This window comes from Psilocybe cubensis, chromosome 12, assembly GCF_017499595.1.
Source record: "Psilocybe cubensis strain MGC-MH-2018 chromosome 12, whole genome shotgun sequence".
Taxonomy (NCBI): Eukaryota; Fungi; Basidiomycota; class Agaricomycetes; order Agaricales; family Agrocybaceae; genus Psilocybe; species Psilocybe cubensis.
The window spans coordinates 1,803,714-1,820,047 of NC_063010.1; the positions used below are offsets into that span (position 1 = coordinate 1,803,714).

Here is a 16,334-nt window from a genome sequence, read left to right on the forward strand (position 1 = left end):
TCGCAAGGAGTGACAACTCGGAGGATAGATATGCAAGTATTGGGAAAAGGTATCATATTGGGTTCTGGGTGCGTCACTACTCTTCTTTTTGAATGTCCCCACCCTTTCTTGCAATGGCAGCCTAGAAATACTCATGCCTGGGCATACACTGGGCTGTTCATGCTTCCCTTTTGATTTCTTTGAGGCTGTATGGTAATGTGGGTCCTAATTCAATCCAATACCGAAAGATACACAAGGATAACAAATAAAAAAAATGAAATACTCAGAAACTACAAGCAAATCAAACAACCACATGGAAGACAGAAAAGACGATACAAGCAAACAGGAAATAAAGAGAGGAAATGGATAAGAGCTACATCAGCTCCCAATCGGCTCCCTTCTCATGAAACCGTTGGTACAAGCGTGCAGGGCTTCGTGTTGTGCATTGCTGCCCCCCTCTCTCCTGCTCCTCCTCCTTGATCGCTTCTTGTCCCCCATTTAACGTGGTGCTATCATCGTCATCCAAGATCCGTCATATTCATCCCTCCTCAACCGACGCATGGTGCCGGAGAAATGATGACGAGGCGATATGCTTAGTAGAGGCGGACGGGCTTGCCCATGATGGTCTTGATGTGAAGGGACTTGACGTTCTGCCAGTTCTTCTTGAGCAGCGAAACGAGGAAGTTGATGCCTGAGGCAGAAAGAATGACGATTAAAGGAGTTTCAATTGAAAAAGTTCAGGGCGACTCACTCAGCATGACGTTTCCGAGGACCTTGTCGTCATTCACCTGGACGTGGCCAACAGCAACACCCAAGCAAAGAACCTTCTTGAGCTGGAACTTGATGGTGGAGCGAACCTCAGTGGGCTTGTTGGTGAGATCCTCAGCGTGGGAGACAGGTGGGGAACTTTCCAGCTTTAATGGATATGTCAGCAACTGTGGACGTATGAACAGATTGGAGCGAGACTGACCCTTGGAGAGACCAGACGGGGGATCTGGTTGATGAGGGCTTCGGAAGCAAGGAAAGCATCGTCCTTCTTGGCGAGCTTCTGGTTCTTGTTCACTTTCAAAAAACGCAATCTGTCAATATGGCTAATTCGCCCTGCGATAATTTTCAGTACTCACTTCTTCAAGTCATCGACGCACATGTATTCGAGCTCAATCTGCTTAGCACGATTGATGTCGGCGGCATCAGCGAGAATGCAATTTCCAGGAATATGGTGTGTGGCTGTGGGGTACTTGATAGCTGATTGAGAAAGGCGATCAGGAGTTCGTCGGTTATGGTCCAATTACAAAGCCGATCAGTGGCAGGCTAAAAATTCTTTAAATTCATTTATGCTCAGAATTCCACAAGTATTTCGCTGTACACATGTAAAACGTAGATAATGTTTCTGTAGTAGTTGTGTGTAACCTGCTTTAATATTCCAAACCAACGAAACTGAAGATTTCCTTCAACGCTGGTATTTCCGTCTCTCTAGGTAACCCTTTTTTCCCGCACGTCGCACATGAGTATATTATATGAAAAACTCCAAGCCTGGATTTTTTTCTGAGATTAAACACGCAGGATTTGCAGCATAGATGGCCGCATCCAGGAAATCTTAGGTTATATTAGTATCAAATTGTTAAGCAATTAAAACTTCGAGACGCACAGTATCACCGAATCCTTTCCCATCAATTGATAGCACTTTGGGCACGATGATTTCTGAATAATGAGTGTTTCTAACTGCTTCCGGCGTCAGAACAATCAGGGGGTTGATATTGCGAAGATGGTACATACATCCTGCAGTCTCTCTTCTGCTGTGTTCCGACCAGTTGAATCCTGACCTGAATTTATAAATATGTCCAAACTTTCGCTATATAGCTCTCACTGGTTTTGTCTCGGAAATAAGGATATCTAATGTCTTTACAAGCACCTCAAGCTTATCAATTTCCTATGCAACTGTAAGTGTGAAAACTGCGTGACCATTTAATAACCATTGCGTACCTGCTGGCTTTCGGTGAACTGCTGGTACTTCTATCCCACACGTCATAGCTTAGGACATGTTCTAAATAGCAGAGATGTTATAATAGATACCTGTTGAGCGTCTGCCTGAAACTCGTGTAATAGCCATGTAGCTTCTTCTCTCTCTTCCTCCAGCTCAACAAGACACTACAACGGCAAGGTAAGGTCGATTGACCGGCGAAATGATGGAAACTCACAATTTCTGAGCCCTGTATCTTAGACATCTGGTGCGCTGCCTTATATCTTTGAAAGGATTCCGATGCACCCAACGCAACCTCCAATTCGTTCATCTCCATTTCAAAATCCTGCTGAGTTTCTGGTACATTCTGCATAAAGGTTAGTGTGTCATTAATTGATGGCAGATTCAAGAGACATTTGGCTTATTGGTGTTAGGTAGAAGCATAGAGAGTATCCCTCGTGCCCTTGAACCGGATTTGAACTTTGCCAGAGACATAACTGAAGGAGCAGTGGTGTATATAATGAGCTATAATCAATGGTATAAAGTTTCTTTATATAGTTTTGTCTCCAGTGTCCACCAGAAAGTGACATTTCCAGATCATGTTCGCACTCTGTATTGTGACCGTGTGTAGATATCCTCGAATGTTGTTGAACAAGCGCAATGCGACTCGCCAGGAACTGAACATGGTTGCGAACATGCCATATATCCAATGCAACAACAACAACCCTTGTTCTATAAAGGTCAATACAACATACAGGGATGCCAGGGTTGCTGATATAGTGGTCACTTCGCAACAGATTGAAGATTCCGTCAGGCCGATCACTTGCATCGGACAGTCTTGGTAGACTATTATTTCCTTGAAATAAAGTCAATGCAATTAATATGGAAACAACTTTCGCGTATACTGCACAAATGGTCACAACGACAGTGTGAGATCTCGTTTATGTAAAGTAAGCGATCATTTGCGACTCGATTATTACAGACGGAGTACTGGTACTGTGTGTCGGTGACCATAGGAACTATACTTTCCCTAAATTTGAGCGGGAAAGCATAAAGCATAAATATTAGTTCAACAACCCCAAGATCGACGAGTTACAATCAGGTTCCCCATGTCTCACTTTTCCTACTTGAATACACTTTACCACTACTTTCTGCACTTCAGACATCAATTCCTTGCGTACTCGAATTTGGAAGATGTCGCCAATGCACCGTTGGTAGTCCAGACACGATTTTCAGATTCAGCATGGCTTAAGCAGGTTATCTTGGTTGGAGAAGTCGCACCCGCTAGATCGGGAACAGCACTCGGAGACATAGGGAATGTAATCCACCTTGCTGCAAGTCATATTATTAACTTGCAAATTGCTAAATTGACGTAGTGATTATTTATAGAACGGGACCCAACTCCGTACCGTGCAAGATGGAACATCTGTTCAGATTATTATCTCCCTTCGCAGGCCGTCCAATAACATTGCAGAAACAAATTTTATATGGGACGCGCAACTTACGCGCTTTCAGAATTTGGAGAATCTGATCAACCGGATATACATACCGTTTACGGTAAATGAAGCACTCTCTCTGGACCTGGTTGCGCGGCACAGAGCTAACTTGAACTAGAGATTCGGTGCCTCAAGAATTGTTTCCTTTGTGAGCAAGGTGGATGAAGAGGATATCGTGAATATCAAATTCGAAAAGTTTAGAGTATGGTATTTTTTCATCTCTCCAAACAATGTACTGTTCACAAGTGAGCCATTCCCTTCGTAAGGAAAGGAGAGACGACGATGAAGTCGTTTATTGGCGTGATGTCGGACAGGGTGCGCATTTGAGTGCCTATAACGAACAACTAGGTTACCCACACTGACTATTTGGATATTTAGTTCGTAGCGGGGTCGTGTATTCTCACAGAGTTATGGACCACGAGCTATCGCCTTTTTTTGACTTGGAACACGATGTTCTTGTTCAACCTGAGGTATATGACGATTTGGGTCATCTCGTCCCGCCGTGGCTTCTTCAAAACGAGTTGCGACCAGGATCAATTGTTATGGTTGAAGCCGTTTTGATTCCCAGAGACGACTTTAGTTCACCCACGGATGCATCACGGGTGCGTTTGTCATCTTTAAACCTAACATCGTTTAAGAAGGTATCAATACTGATCCGTTTAGAGCTTCGAAGCTTGGGGTAGACGCGTGCAGGTACTCAGAAGGGGCCAAAGCAAATCTGAGCAAAATATTTTACCAAAAATCTCGAATCACTGGCTGATGTCTCCCGGCTCGGGGAGGCCGGCAAAGAGGCATCGGAATGAGTCTGTATGAGTTACCATAGCCGTACAACATGATATCGCCTTGCTGTAAGTAAGGCTCTCCCAGCCCATAATTATGTAAGAATGTTGAACCAAAGTTTGACTGTATTTTTGCAAGGGCATTATTACTAATATCTCATGTGTAATAGCAATATTAAGTACCGTATAACGAGGAATTAGTGCCAGCCCCAGCCTCAACGGGATGAAGTTTGGGCTCAATCTAACCCAATGTCAAATAAAGATAGTTAAACTTGCACTGTACTGATTTATCCTCTAGAAAACCTTCTACTGGTTTTCTCAAAATGGTCTGTTTTATCTCCATATTACATCTACTAGTAGTATATCTACTACAAATTGAGAAATATACGTGCCCATTCCATCCATTATTGGGTACTGCAATTCGATATCGTGCCCTCATTGACAATCGACAGTGTAGTAGGACAGCAAGGCGCTTGCCGACGGAGACGGCCACTAGTGAGAAATATATATCGGTATCATGATACTGTTGACGGATTTTCATTACGATATGTATTACACATCAAAATTCATAAGTATCATGATGATTTCTCGCCTCGGATTATTGTGAATTACTTTGCAAACCGCTAGATCATGAGAATATGAGATATATATTATACATTACTTGCTTTGTAGAACAGAGGCCTACGGCTTCTTAACTTCATACACACCGTCCAGGAAGTGACGTGTAATTTACCTTGTTATCTACGTCGATACAGAACTCAGAAGTAAATTACCTGTGTAGTAGGAACCACAACTGCAGCCTTCCACAGCATTGTCCAAAAGACAACCTGTTTTACCCATGACGCACACTAAAACATCCAGAATAACCATATATCTGGATTGCGGAATCTTCAAGAAACATTGTGCTAAGAAGGTCACCCCGCTGTTTGCCTGACGCCAGCCACGCGGCAGAGTGTGTGTTGTGGTGGGTACGCACAGCATGACAGGATTGCACGCGGGGCACTGCGTGTTCAGGTGGATTGGGCTTGGGGGTGCCCTGTGGCGTTCGTGGATATGGAAAGCTGGGATGGCAGGGAAGAGAGCACGACATGCAGCTGAGTGCGTGTCGTGATGAACAGTGGCGGCGGATGGCACAATACGAAGTGCTTTGTGTATTGTTATGGGCGACGGAAGAAGCAGCGGGGGGAGCAGAGGGTGGACTGAGAGTGGAGGAAACGACACGCGGTCGCGAAGGGGTGGACCGCAATGTGCATGTCATCGTGGGCAGAGAAGATGGAAGTGGAGTCGCGGAATGCGTATTGTGGTGGCGGGTGTGTGTGGATACGTTGTGTCGTGTTGTAGCGAGAGGAGCAAGCAACGTGTGTAATGTGAAAGCGGAGGTGGCGTGGAAGCGCTGCGTGTCACATTGGGGGAGCGGCAGGGACGAGGTGAGTTGCCTGGGAGCGATATGCGGGAGGCGGCGGTGTATAGAGCACAAAACCGTGACGCAGTGCCGTGCGTGTTGTGTGAAGCGGAGAGTGTGGCGGGGTTGGGGGGCATGCAGTAAGACGCAGCATGTTGCTGTAGCAGAGAGTGGAGACATGTGCAGGCGCTCTGTGTCGTTATGGGCAAGGAGTTGAGGAGACGGGGTACAGAACAGAATACACACCGCCGTGCCTATCGCGGTGGGCGGAGAGGGCATAAGCAGCACAGAAGGATAGGGAACACAATGCGCCCCGAAGTGAGTGTCATGCATGTCGTGGTGGATGGAAAGAGCGGCGGAGTTAGCAGTTATCGTTTAAGGAGGGGAATTGGGAGACGAGAGTGATGCTGTGGTCGGTAAATTACAGCGGTGGCAAGGTCGATGTCGACGACGAGGATTTCAAAGACAAGACCGATACTAGATTGAAAAATACCATGCCACAATTCCATACCTGTATCAATCGGCGCCTGTCTGCAGAAATGAAGAAGGAACGTGGAATACTTACCACTGGCAAATTTGGTTCCATGTGAATGACAACATTGAGTGGCCAGCATAAATCAGCGATGATATGGGTGCTATATGCATCATTAATAACAATCATCGATGTACTATTGACCATGATAACGGTTAAAACGGTCTCATCATGAAGCTGCCCAGCACTAAGATAGTTCTCGAGCCACGAGTCAAAATTATAGGTCATAAGAGACAATCAAATGGAAACGAACTGTTGTCTTCGCCACTTCCGTAACCGTGATACGATAGACCGTTGATGGTGTTGTTGGCTTCCTCCCACCGTTTGCCTGGGAAATACTAACAAAGGGACAGTTTCAAAAGGGGAAGAGTACCTGATCTGACTTCCGCCAGCGGCCAGTGGTACTTCATTGCTCACCTTTCGACTGTTATTTGGAAAGCTGAGAATGCGGCGGGGGGCAAAAGGCCACAACGAACAGGAATACTGCTACTCGTTGTCAAATTGAAGGAGTGGTGGTGGGAGATGGGCGTGACAAGCATTGACTGCTTGACGTCGTTGAGGGAGCGGCGGGAAGGGACGGGCGACAACGGGTAGAGCCAAATGGCTGCTTGTTGTCTCTATTGTCAGAGAGGGTCGGAGGCGACGTGAAGACAAACAGGGTGGGTGGTGGCAAGTACGAGACCAGCGGCTTAGATGATGAGACGGTGCTACCTCCATTAAAGGTCACGAGCTCACTCGGGCAGCGGGAACCGGCCTGGATGCCGGTCCTCAAACGACGAAAAACGCGCGGTATATTTGCGGTATATTGATGAAGAAAAGAAAAGATTAAGTTCTTTCGAAGAACTCTCTAACATTTTGTTGAAACTAGTATGCTATTAAACCAAAATCTAGCTAAGGAAATGAAACTATGATTGTCATAATGTCCCAATCTGTAGTCGCAGATGGAAGTGCGAGTTCAATCTCTCTCTCGATTTGATGCCTCGCATCTTCTCGCTCCTGGTCACCGAGGATTCTCGAACTCCAACAATGTGCATGGATAACCACTCCCTCTAGGTCTGGAAACATGTCTAAATTTAGAAAACTGTCCAAAACTGTCCACGGTCCCAGGTCGGACTGTATGTGTGCCCTGGAAAGATTAACTTGGTCCAACTCAATAGTCAGATGCCGTAGATTGTCTGGCCACGCTTCCAAAATCGAGGTTATGTGTGCAATGTAGCGCCCTATCGGTACGGCTCTCGTGGTTGGATGCATATGGTCTCGATGTCCGTAGTGTAAAGTCAAATCAGTGAGATAAACATGATTTGGAAAGTTAAATGCTAGGCGCGCGGGAAAATGTCGATTAAGATCTATCAGGTCAAACACCCTGTTCTTCCTCGGCTGGACGTTTTGTGCCCTCAGCCCCTCTGCGCTGGTCTGATACCTACCCCATGATTTCAAATCCTCGCTGCATGGATGCCTGTCATACCATACGAGCGCAATTTGGCACCACTAGGACGAACTTCGGAGTCCAAAAGCGGGCGTGTGGTTTTCGTTGTTGCCGCAGGGGTTGTCGATCAATATTCGCTCATGAACATCAGACTATCAGCTGTCCATTTGACGTCCAGACTCACAAATAACCTCATCCTCTGGATTCTGCCATTCCGATTGTGTCGGTGTCAGCATTCAGTGAAGGAAACCTCATCAGGCCCGTCTTGCTACCAATGCAACCATCCTTCTTTCAACATTACACAACGGGGTATCGTGCCCTCCGGGGACTTTTCGACGGGGTATCGTGCCCTTAGGGGACATTTCGACGGGGTATCGTGCCCTCCGGGGACATTTCGACGGGGTATCGTGCCCTTAGGGGACATCTCGACGGGGTATCGTGCCCTCCGGGGACATTTCGACGGGGTATCGTGCCCTCTGGGGACATTTCGACGGGGTATCGTGCCCTCCGGGGACATTTCGACGGGGTATCGTGCCCTTAGGGGACATCTCGACGGGGTATCGTGCCCTCCGGGGACATTTCGACGGGGTATCGTGCCCTCTGGGGACATTTCGACGGGGTATCGTGCCCTTAGGGGACATTTCGACGGGGTATCGTGCCCTCCGGGGACATTTCGACGGGGTATCGTGCCCTCCGGGGACATTTCGACGGGGTATCGTGCCCTTAGGGGACTTTTCGACGGGGTATCGTGCCCTTCGGGGACATTTCGACGGGGTATCGTGCCCTTAGGGGACATTTCGACGGGGTATTGTGCCCTCCGGGGACTTTTCGACGGGGTATCGTGCCCTTAGGGGACATTTCGACGGGGTATCGTGCCCTCCGGGGACTTCACGACAGTGTACTGTGCCCGTTATCGTGCCCTTTGGGAACATTTGGAAGTGTTCTCATGCCCTCAAAAGACTTGAACGGCGTATTATTGTGCTCTTAGGGAATCTTGGAATGGCTCAGTGTCCACAAGATGATTTGGCATTAGTGATTCTCTATGCTACTCTACGCACTCATCGATGCCTACGATGCCCAACTCTTCCACTTTGAGGCTCGCGACTTGCGAGAGACTGCGGCTGAGACATGTGGTCTCAGTAGACAAGAGCTCTGCTGGGACCTGGTCACGATTCACTAACTGGCTTATGTTAATATCAGTGGCTGTGATAAAGACCGTTGATCAGATATTAAGGCGGGAGTAAAAATGCTGGCTATCATTTGATATTGTAAGATACATATTCCGTCAGATCCATGTTTATGTTTATGTTTTTATAACAGTTAAGTGGCTATGTATTACGTAGACCCAGATCGCCACCCACGCTCAACAAATGCTTCATGCATAAGTTCGTCGACGCGAGCTCCTATTAAATAAGCATACCACTCCCCCTCTAAACAACTAGTGGTGTGGTCCCGAAGCATACCCTTGAGGTGATGAATTTGCTGGAATTTAGAAGTAATTGGACGGATAATGATATCTATCTCCGATCGTATATATTGCTTGAGTTCCTCTGGAATGGGAGGAAGATGGTGATCTCCGACGCAGGACTCCATAAGGCGCGGATAGCGAGGGCGTGGGGGATTCTGGCTAAAAACGTATAAATTGATATAAGTGACGAAGTTTTTCAGATAGAAATTGACTCACGTTTGATCTCGGAATCGCAACGACATTACACTTCGTGGTTATCACACAGGACTTTGGAATAAATGACACCCTGAGAAGCGTATAAGGTTGGATAAAGCAGCTGGGGCGAGGCTGAAAAACGCGCGCTTATATGCACCAAATGAAACAAGTTTAAGCCGCTATCAATTCAAGGCTCTTCGCAGAAGCACATTCGGTAATACAATACTGCCTTCCTAAAAGCTACACAAGACATTAACATTCTAGGAATGACTGGCGTGTTCTGCATGTATCTCGGCAAAAATTTGGACTATTCTTGCCGAGACAAAATAACCATACCATTCGCCGGTAGGCTCGGTAGCCTCCATCAAGTCTAAGACTTCATGAAAAGCTAGCATAGCAAGGTACTTGTCGCCTATTGCTCGTTCAACAATGGTTATGCGATCCTTGATGAACTGTTTAGTGGCCTCAGGTATGGGTGGCAGATCGGTGCTAAATGCACATGCACGAAGAGATCGAGGGTATCTGTAAGAAAACGTATCAGTCGAGAAATAGAAACATGAATAGATCGGTTATACCGAGGAGGATTGGTGGAAGCAGACATTGTTAAAATTCAAGGGTGAAAATCAGTAACCTATGCTGGGTCGCCTAAAGTGTCAGAGTAATAATGGGTGATTAATATAGTGTTGCTAGAGGAGACTCACTGTCACGCGCGCCAAAAAGAAAACAAGTAAAATTTAGTGGGAATACCAAAGTTCTATTTATACACGAACGATGATCCTTATGGCTATATGTGCAGAGCAAGAAACAAAAAGAGCACACGCAGCAATGAATGTCTAACTTAGACAAAGCCTCGATTATCTACGGCGATTGCCCGAACAGGTCCCCCAAAAGGTTTGGGCGCCCGCGCTTGACTGGTTCGTAGATCAAGCGGGGTGCCTGACGTACATTTGCCTGATGTGCTCTTCCGCGTCTCTGATTCCTTTTGACGCTCTGTCCCTAAATATGAGTACAATGTGCAGTTCTCAACAGAAACACATACCTTAAGCCATGGAAAATATATAGGATAAATCCCTAACTCTGCTAACGTCTGATCCGCAGCTACCTCGATCCGGAACAGTAAATAATCCTGGCAATACTGAAAGCATCGATAGCGTTCCAAGATGGCTGAAGGTGAGATCGGTGGGTTAATAAATTCGCATTCATTAAACAGGCAAAAGATATATAACTTGCCTAATCCGAATCTCTTTTCGATTTCTACAGCCTCCTGTACAACTTCATACACTGTCTCGAACGGTGGTGTAGACTGCAGATGATGGTACAAAAGAAATGTGAAGCTCTCGGATTGCTTGCGCTGACGAAATATTGATGCTGTCATGCTTTTTAAGATCTCTAAATCCGTCTGCGGTACAACGGCCTCAGAAAGTGAGAGGACGCTAACCGAAAAGATTCGCTGAACAACTGCCATTCGTACAACAGCCATTTCAAGGCTGACATCAGGCAAGCGTGTACTGGCTTGTACCCACAGAAGCTTTGAAATAAAGAGCTCCTTCATCCCCAGGAATTGAGCGGGACAATAGTACGCAGCTGTGTTTTCGAAGGGCTGAATGACCTTCTGTAGATACAACCCGGTCATCTCCATCTGTATGTTTTCTCTGAAATACACATCTTGGTTTCAAAGGAAATGTATAAGAACATTAACAATGCTTACTGTGCGACCTGATACCCATAAAACGCGCGCACTTCTGCTGATGTAATTTCACTGGACAAGCGACTTAGTAGAGGCTGGTGGAGTCCAAAAGTCGGTACTAGTAGACGCAAGATATTCTGAATCGAAACGCGAGTGTCCAAGTTAACCTGCCTGAAATAAGCAGCTGTGTCTAACTCCGCGGGATACTGCTCGGCTATACACAGCCTGTCATGAACCGCATTCTTATATGCAGACCATATCTAATAACCGTCAGCAATAAGGAATGGTTCAATAGGACGGACATCACCAATGGTTCCCGTATGGGAAAAAGAACGAAACACCGAGGATTAGAGTCTGTGAGTGGCTCTAAGCTCCTTAATCTCAAAACCTGTGGTGTCTACATGAACTATAATCGAGAGGCAATCTATGACTAGCATAAATACCTCTGTTTCTGGACCATCGTCGATTGGTAATAGTGAGCTAAAAACGTTGCCCATATGGATGCGTTTAATGATATATCGATATGTATAAGCTAAGGAGACGAGATGTGGATAAGTGTGATAAATGTACTGGGATGCAAAGTTGGCGCTTAAAAACCAATGAAACGCCCTCGTCTAAAACATGACTGTGTTGTCGCTGTCTGAAATGGCTCGCCTTCAGCGTGTCTTATGCGTACCTTGGAAAGATCTATGCTACTCACTAAGTCTACCTCTTGTATGGCATATGATTATCTGGCCTGACAAACTGATCTACGATTAAATAAACCACAAATCAAGTGTTTATTGTGATTTTCTGCGGTCATAGCCAAACAAAACCCCTCCTAGCAAGGAATGTGGTTCCGATCTTATACTGCCAAGCTTGGACAGTTCCCAGTCTCATGTCTCTCCGCATATATGAATGTGCGGATATCTCGGAAACACGCGCACTCTCCCCAATTCCTGTCTGCATTGCCATCTTTCCTATCTGTCCTCCTTCTACAATGGCTGCGAGAAAGAAACCTATCCCTCCCCCTAAGCCTGTGTCTGCTGAAAAGGGTATGAAATTAAACAGAAATATATCGCCTACCTCTAACTTTGCAACTACAGACATGTCCGCCGTGCAGGATGACAGGGAAGGGAAGTTGGATGAAAGCTTGGTCGAGTTCCCGAGTATTGTCGATAATTCATTTGATCCACCTACGGCCTCATCGAATCATGTCGAAAGCCAGGGTTTGGCAGACGACACCAATACGGAATCCGAAAGTATGCGTCCCGCGCAAAATAACTTGTCGAACAAGGCTCCGAAGGCACCAGTTCATGACCGTATGCCATCGCCCCCCCCTTCAAACAACCGCTCTCTTGCAAAGCAGTCGTCCGCCTCTTTTGTGGCCGCTGGGGGCATGGCTTCTCCCAAGACCACACAGAGAGGCAGACCATCCAAAAAACCTGCAGAACCGACAGCGCACGCAAACTCGTCAAAGCGCGCTACAAGAGCCAGTATGGCGCTCGACGCAGGTACTGCCAAGGAAGTGTTGGACATTGTGAATACTGTGAAAGTTCTTGATAGTCGTCTCGCTGCCCTGGAACAGTCTGAGAGCGACCGATCTGCTGCCCCTCCCCCCCAAGTACCCGTTCCCTCTTCACAACCTCTGTCTTCCGACCCTCTGTTCAAGAGACTGTGTTCAGCCCATACTGATCTACGAAGCGCTCTACAAAATAACATGGATAACTTCAGGGAGTGGAGAATCACTCACGAAAGCGACTGCGCAGCTTCCAAGGGCGATCTGGCTGTATTGAAAGGCAGGGTCGCTGCTATTGCTGATGAAGTACATGGATTAAGGGATCGCTTGGATGATGACATACGCACTCCTCACTTCGACGTGTCTCCCAGCAGCCCCCACACATATCCTCGTATGCAACAAACACATCTTCCGCCCCATTCCCCTCTAGGGAAGCGCCCTTTCAACCAAGACGATGCGGATCCAATGGACGTGCAACACATGCCACCACCTACGAGACTGAGAAGATCTGTTCCAGGAGATCTGCTCCCCGAGATATTATTTGGCCCTATTGCACAAGGCGACCCGATGACAAGAGCCTGTGACGCTATCAAAGATGCTGGTTTGTCGGTTGATGTTGTGGAGGCGGCTGCTCATGCTCGCAGGAAAGGTTTTATCGCCATTCGATTTAGAGGGTCGGAACCTGCAAACGCCTTCCTATCCAAAGTCAAGCAGGGCATAGGCAGGTTGCTGGGAACAACGGCATATTGGAGTGAGCCTGTCAATACTCGCACCAATACTCCCTTCAGGTAAATATACCTGATAATGCGCTACTTCTCTTGTGTCTTGAGCACAGTTCTCCATCAACATTGACAATCTGACAGTCGACGAGGACAAATGGGGGTTGTTATGTTCGTTGTGGACTATGGTTCGTATTACTCTGATTTTCTGACTGATATGTCGACTGGAATATTGGACCTTTATTGTATTATTATCTTTGTCTCGGACTTTTCTGCATCTCTCCTTTGTGTCTTCCGGACCATTTCGCCTGTGATCTTTATATGGACCCAATAGTGTACTTCAACAACCTCGGACACTTATTTGTAGCGTTGATTTCTCTTTCGACCACTGAGCATTTGGACTCAATATTGCCTTATTCCTAATAAAATCAATTAAAACGTGACCTAGGCCGCTGTTTGGCGAAATAGGTTACTAAATAAAATAGGGGGCAAATATTAATTGCGGCCGTTCACAATGTCTACATCAGATGTATAGACACCTGCATTTTTCCCCGCTGTAGACCTGTTATCATTGCAAAGGTGCCTCCATTGTAATCGACCTGTCTTATCATACCAATGGACTCTGTAGTTAAAACACAAAGCTTCAAAAGGGTACAAAACAGTAAGCTTATGCCCTCTTGTTGCGCCAGCTCATACAATCATAAACAATGGACTTCCCTGCACTCGTCTCCAACCCCTCTCCCAACAATGCGTCCAGCTCAAATTCTCGTCGTCGGTCTCGTAGGGCCCAATTGATGAGCGAGACGACAACGCCCTCTCTTGAAGAGCTAAACTCTCGCTTTGCGTCACTTGCCTTCAGCGTCCACAGAATCGAAGACACTTTAAGTCTCTTGTTGGGCAAAACCAATCGACACGTCTATGACATCGTTCACCAACGAGTACTTCGCGATTATCGAGGTGCTGAAGAATTGGGAACAGCGTTAACAACCATTCCGGAACTCAGGTCGGCCAAAGACGCTCTTGAGGAGAAACTGGATGCAATTGAGAAAAAGCGGCACCAGGAGTATGCGAATGTAGCCCTAACTCTGGCATGCATATCGGCAAGGTTGGCTGCTATTGAAGAAGGCCCTGCCGACGGAAACAGACGAAACCAGGATGCACCGCCTTCTGTCGATGTTATGATGGGACCTTTCTCCAACGAATTCACTCGCAGAGGGACAGAGGACCGTTTGCTGGCGGCCCAAAAAGTGCTGGAAGGTGATGGAGTCAAGGTTATGGACTTACAAGACCGCCCGGGCTTCCTCCGAGTAACCTTTATGGATGAGGACTCTGCCCATGAATTTGTGAATAGGGTGGCTCACGACGAAGAACTGAACGTCAGGGGCATCTTTACCATCAAGCCTTGAACCCATGTGTGTATGTCCATCCCCACTCTCTAGCTGCCTAGGTTGACGGAATTTCATTTCATACTATAAAGGATTTTTCTGTGACACAGAAATAGGTACTAACACTTGGAATTGGTGAAATGCGAAATGGACGCTGCTTGTTATATTAATGTTGTATTTGTATCGTATTCCTACTGGTCTGAAATCATTGTTTGCGCTCATCCTTTGTCCTATGGATTCTCCATTTGAAACTGTTTAGCTTAAAGTAACATGACGTGAGTATTGAAGCGGGTCTACTACACCCTCATCGAGACGACGGCAGTGATCATATACTGGGAGTGTCTGATTGTCTGCCGCAAGGTGTACAAAATTGTGTTTTCTTAAAACTTGTCCCCTACCTTGACCGCTGACAGGTATGAAATTGTTTATCAATACCAATGGGCCTCTTGTAACTCGAAGGTACTTTTAGTGTTAGCTCCGCCTGCAGCACCAGTCTGGACATTGCCACGGTTGCGTGGATCAAAAGACTGACACAGGTGTGTAACCTGGAAGCTGAGTTGCGATTACGGGATGACAGATCTGAATTAGAAACTCTTGACGCATACAACTTCTGCCTCTTACATTGACCATTGACAACAAACGCTCAACTTGGTACTCCAAGCTGACAAGTGGTACCGGTGACTAATAACGTTTCTCTCTCCCAAAACTATCTTTCTAATGCTAAGATTACCAGAAATGCTTGACTCTGAGGGTGCGGTGGCTGTAATAGTGGGTCCCATTAAAGGAAACGACCCTCAGTGTGATGTCAAATGGATGATGAGGGAAACACTGCTTCCTGAGGACGCCGTGCTGTACGTCTGCAACGCCAAAAGACAAAACTTCTATATCCTTCACTTTATCACTTCTGAAAGGGCTCATCAATTCATACGAGCGATCCATAACTCTGACAATCCTAAACTGAGGGCGTGCTCGGCTTACAGGAAAGATGCAAGAGGCATTGACCACTTGCCTACCCACCTTTCCCTAGCCACCTGGAATTGCAATGGTCACCTCGCGGCATGCATAGGATCTAAAGCCTGGAAGTCACTTATAAAGGCTAATGACATAACCATCTTTCAAGAAACCTTCCTGGGGCCTGACCAACACGAATCGCTAAAACTGCCTAGAGGCTTCAGAGCTGAAGCGGCTTCAAGACCCTGGTCGCACTCGACAGGTGGCCAACGAGGAGGTGTCGCTGCCATAATCAGAAAAACAGTCAAATACACACGACGAGCAGATCTGTCCTTCCCTGATACCTTGGTTCTCGAGCTTGAAAACTTCGTCATAATTGCTGCATACATTGTCCCTGAAAACAGTTATTGGGAATCTTGGTCCGAGGTAGATCCTAAGACCCGTGTAGCGGATGCTGCTGCTGTGTGTGCTCTGGAAGGGAAGCCAATAATAGTACTGGGGGATTTAAATGCTAGAACAGCATCGCTTCAACAAGATTGCTCCCGTTTGGTCAGATCCTCTCCAGATACAATATGTTCGTCTAGGGGACGTTGGCTTCTTGACGTCTGCGCCGGCCTGGACTTGCATATCCTCAATGGGACAGATTGCGACATTACCCGCAAACCTTACTGGACGTCATTTCAAAATGCGGGAAATGCGGTTGTGGACTATGCAATTATCTCCTCAGACCTACTGCCCTGCCTAGACAAAATGGAGTGTTTCCAGGTAGAAAAGGGAGCCGATCATGCTGCCATTAGAGTGTGCCTCACACTCGAAGACTCTAGTTGGTCTCAGGAACCATGGAAAAGTCTCGACCT

General features: G+C 46.7%; 6 protein-coding genes across 6 annotated transcripts; 2 read left to right on the forward strand and 4 right to left on the reverse strand.

The window, feature by feature from the left end:
• Nucleotides 1–572: 572 nt before the first annotated feature.
• Nucleotides 573–2,434, reverse strand: JR316_0012533 (60S ribosomal protein L1-B; the record flags this gene model as incomplete). The annotated part of the gene is made up of 10 exons (XM_047898158.1): nucleotides 573–670; nucleotides 731–893; nucleotides 950–1,058; nucleotides 1,104–1,216; nucleotides 1,756–1,797; nucleotides 1,847–1,909; nucleotides 1,963–1,992; nucleotides 2,053–2,127; nucleotides 2,178–2,306; nucleotides 2,354–2,434. The coding sequence occupies 10 exons, from the start codon at nucleotides 2,432–2,434 to the stop codon at nucleotides 573–575; spliced, it is 903 nt and encodes a 300-aa protein (XP_047743047.1).
• A 5,369-nt stretch (nucleotides 2,435–7,803) lies between these two features.
• Nucleotides 7,804–8,370, reverse strand: JR316_0012534 (uncharacterized protein; the record flags this gene model as incomplete). The annotated part of the gene is made up of 2 exons (XM_047898159.1): nucleotides 7,804–7,842; nucleotides 7,876–8,370. 2 exons carry the CDS (start codon nucleotides 8,368–8,370, stop codon nucleotides 7,804–7,806), a joined length of 534 nt encoding a protein of 177 aa, XP_047743048.1.
• A 249-nt stretch (nucleotides 8,371–8,619) lies between these two features.
• JR316_0012535 (uncharacterized protein) lies at nucleotides 8,620–9,284 on the reverse strand (the record flags this gene model as incomplete). Its single annotated transcript, XM_047898160.1, has 3 exons — nucleotides 8,620–8,777; nucleotides 9,038–9,201; nucleotides 9,259–9,284. 3 exons carry the CDS (start codon nucleotides 9,282–9,284, stop codon nucleotides 8,620–8,622), a joined length of 348 nt encoding a protein of 115 aa, XP_047743049.1.
• A 213-nt stretch (nucleotides 9,285–9,497) lies between these two features.
• JR316_0012536 (uncharacterized protein) lies at nucleotides 9,498–9,838 on the reverse strand (the record flags this gene model as incomplete). Its single annotated transcript, XM_047898161.1, has 2 exons — nucleotides 9,498–9,759; nucleotides 9,813–9,838. The coding sequence occupies 2 exons, from the start codon at nucleotides 9,836–9,838 to the stop codon at nucleotides 9,498–9,500; spliced, it is 288 nt and encodes a 95-aa protein (XP_047743050.1).
• A 2,065-nt stretch (nucleotides 9,839–11,903) lies between these two features.
• On the forward strand, nucleotides 11,904–13,214 carry JR316_0012537 (uncharacterized protein; the record flags this gene model as incomplete). The annotated part of the gene is made up of 2 exons (XM_047898162.1): nucleotides 11,904–11,958; nucleotides 12,010–13,214. 2 exons carry the CDS (start codon nucleotides 11,904–11,906, stop codon nucleotides 13,212–13,214), a joined length of 1,260 nt encoding a protein of 419 aa, XP_047743051.1.
• Nucleotides 13,215–13,848: 634 nt separating this feature from the next.
• Nucleotides 13,849–14,547, forward strand: JR316_0012538 (uncharacterized protein; the record flags this gene model as incomplete). Its single annotated transcript, XM_047898163.1, has 1 exon — nucleotides 13,849–14,547. The coding sequence occupies one exon, from the start codon at nucleotides 13,849–13,851 to the stop codon at nucleotides 14,545–14,547; it is 699 nt and encodes a 232-aa protein (XP_047743052.1).
• Between the last annotated feature and the right edge of the window lie 1,787 nt (nucleotides 14,548–16,334).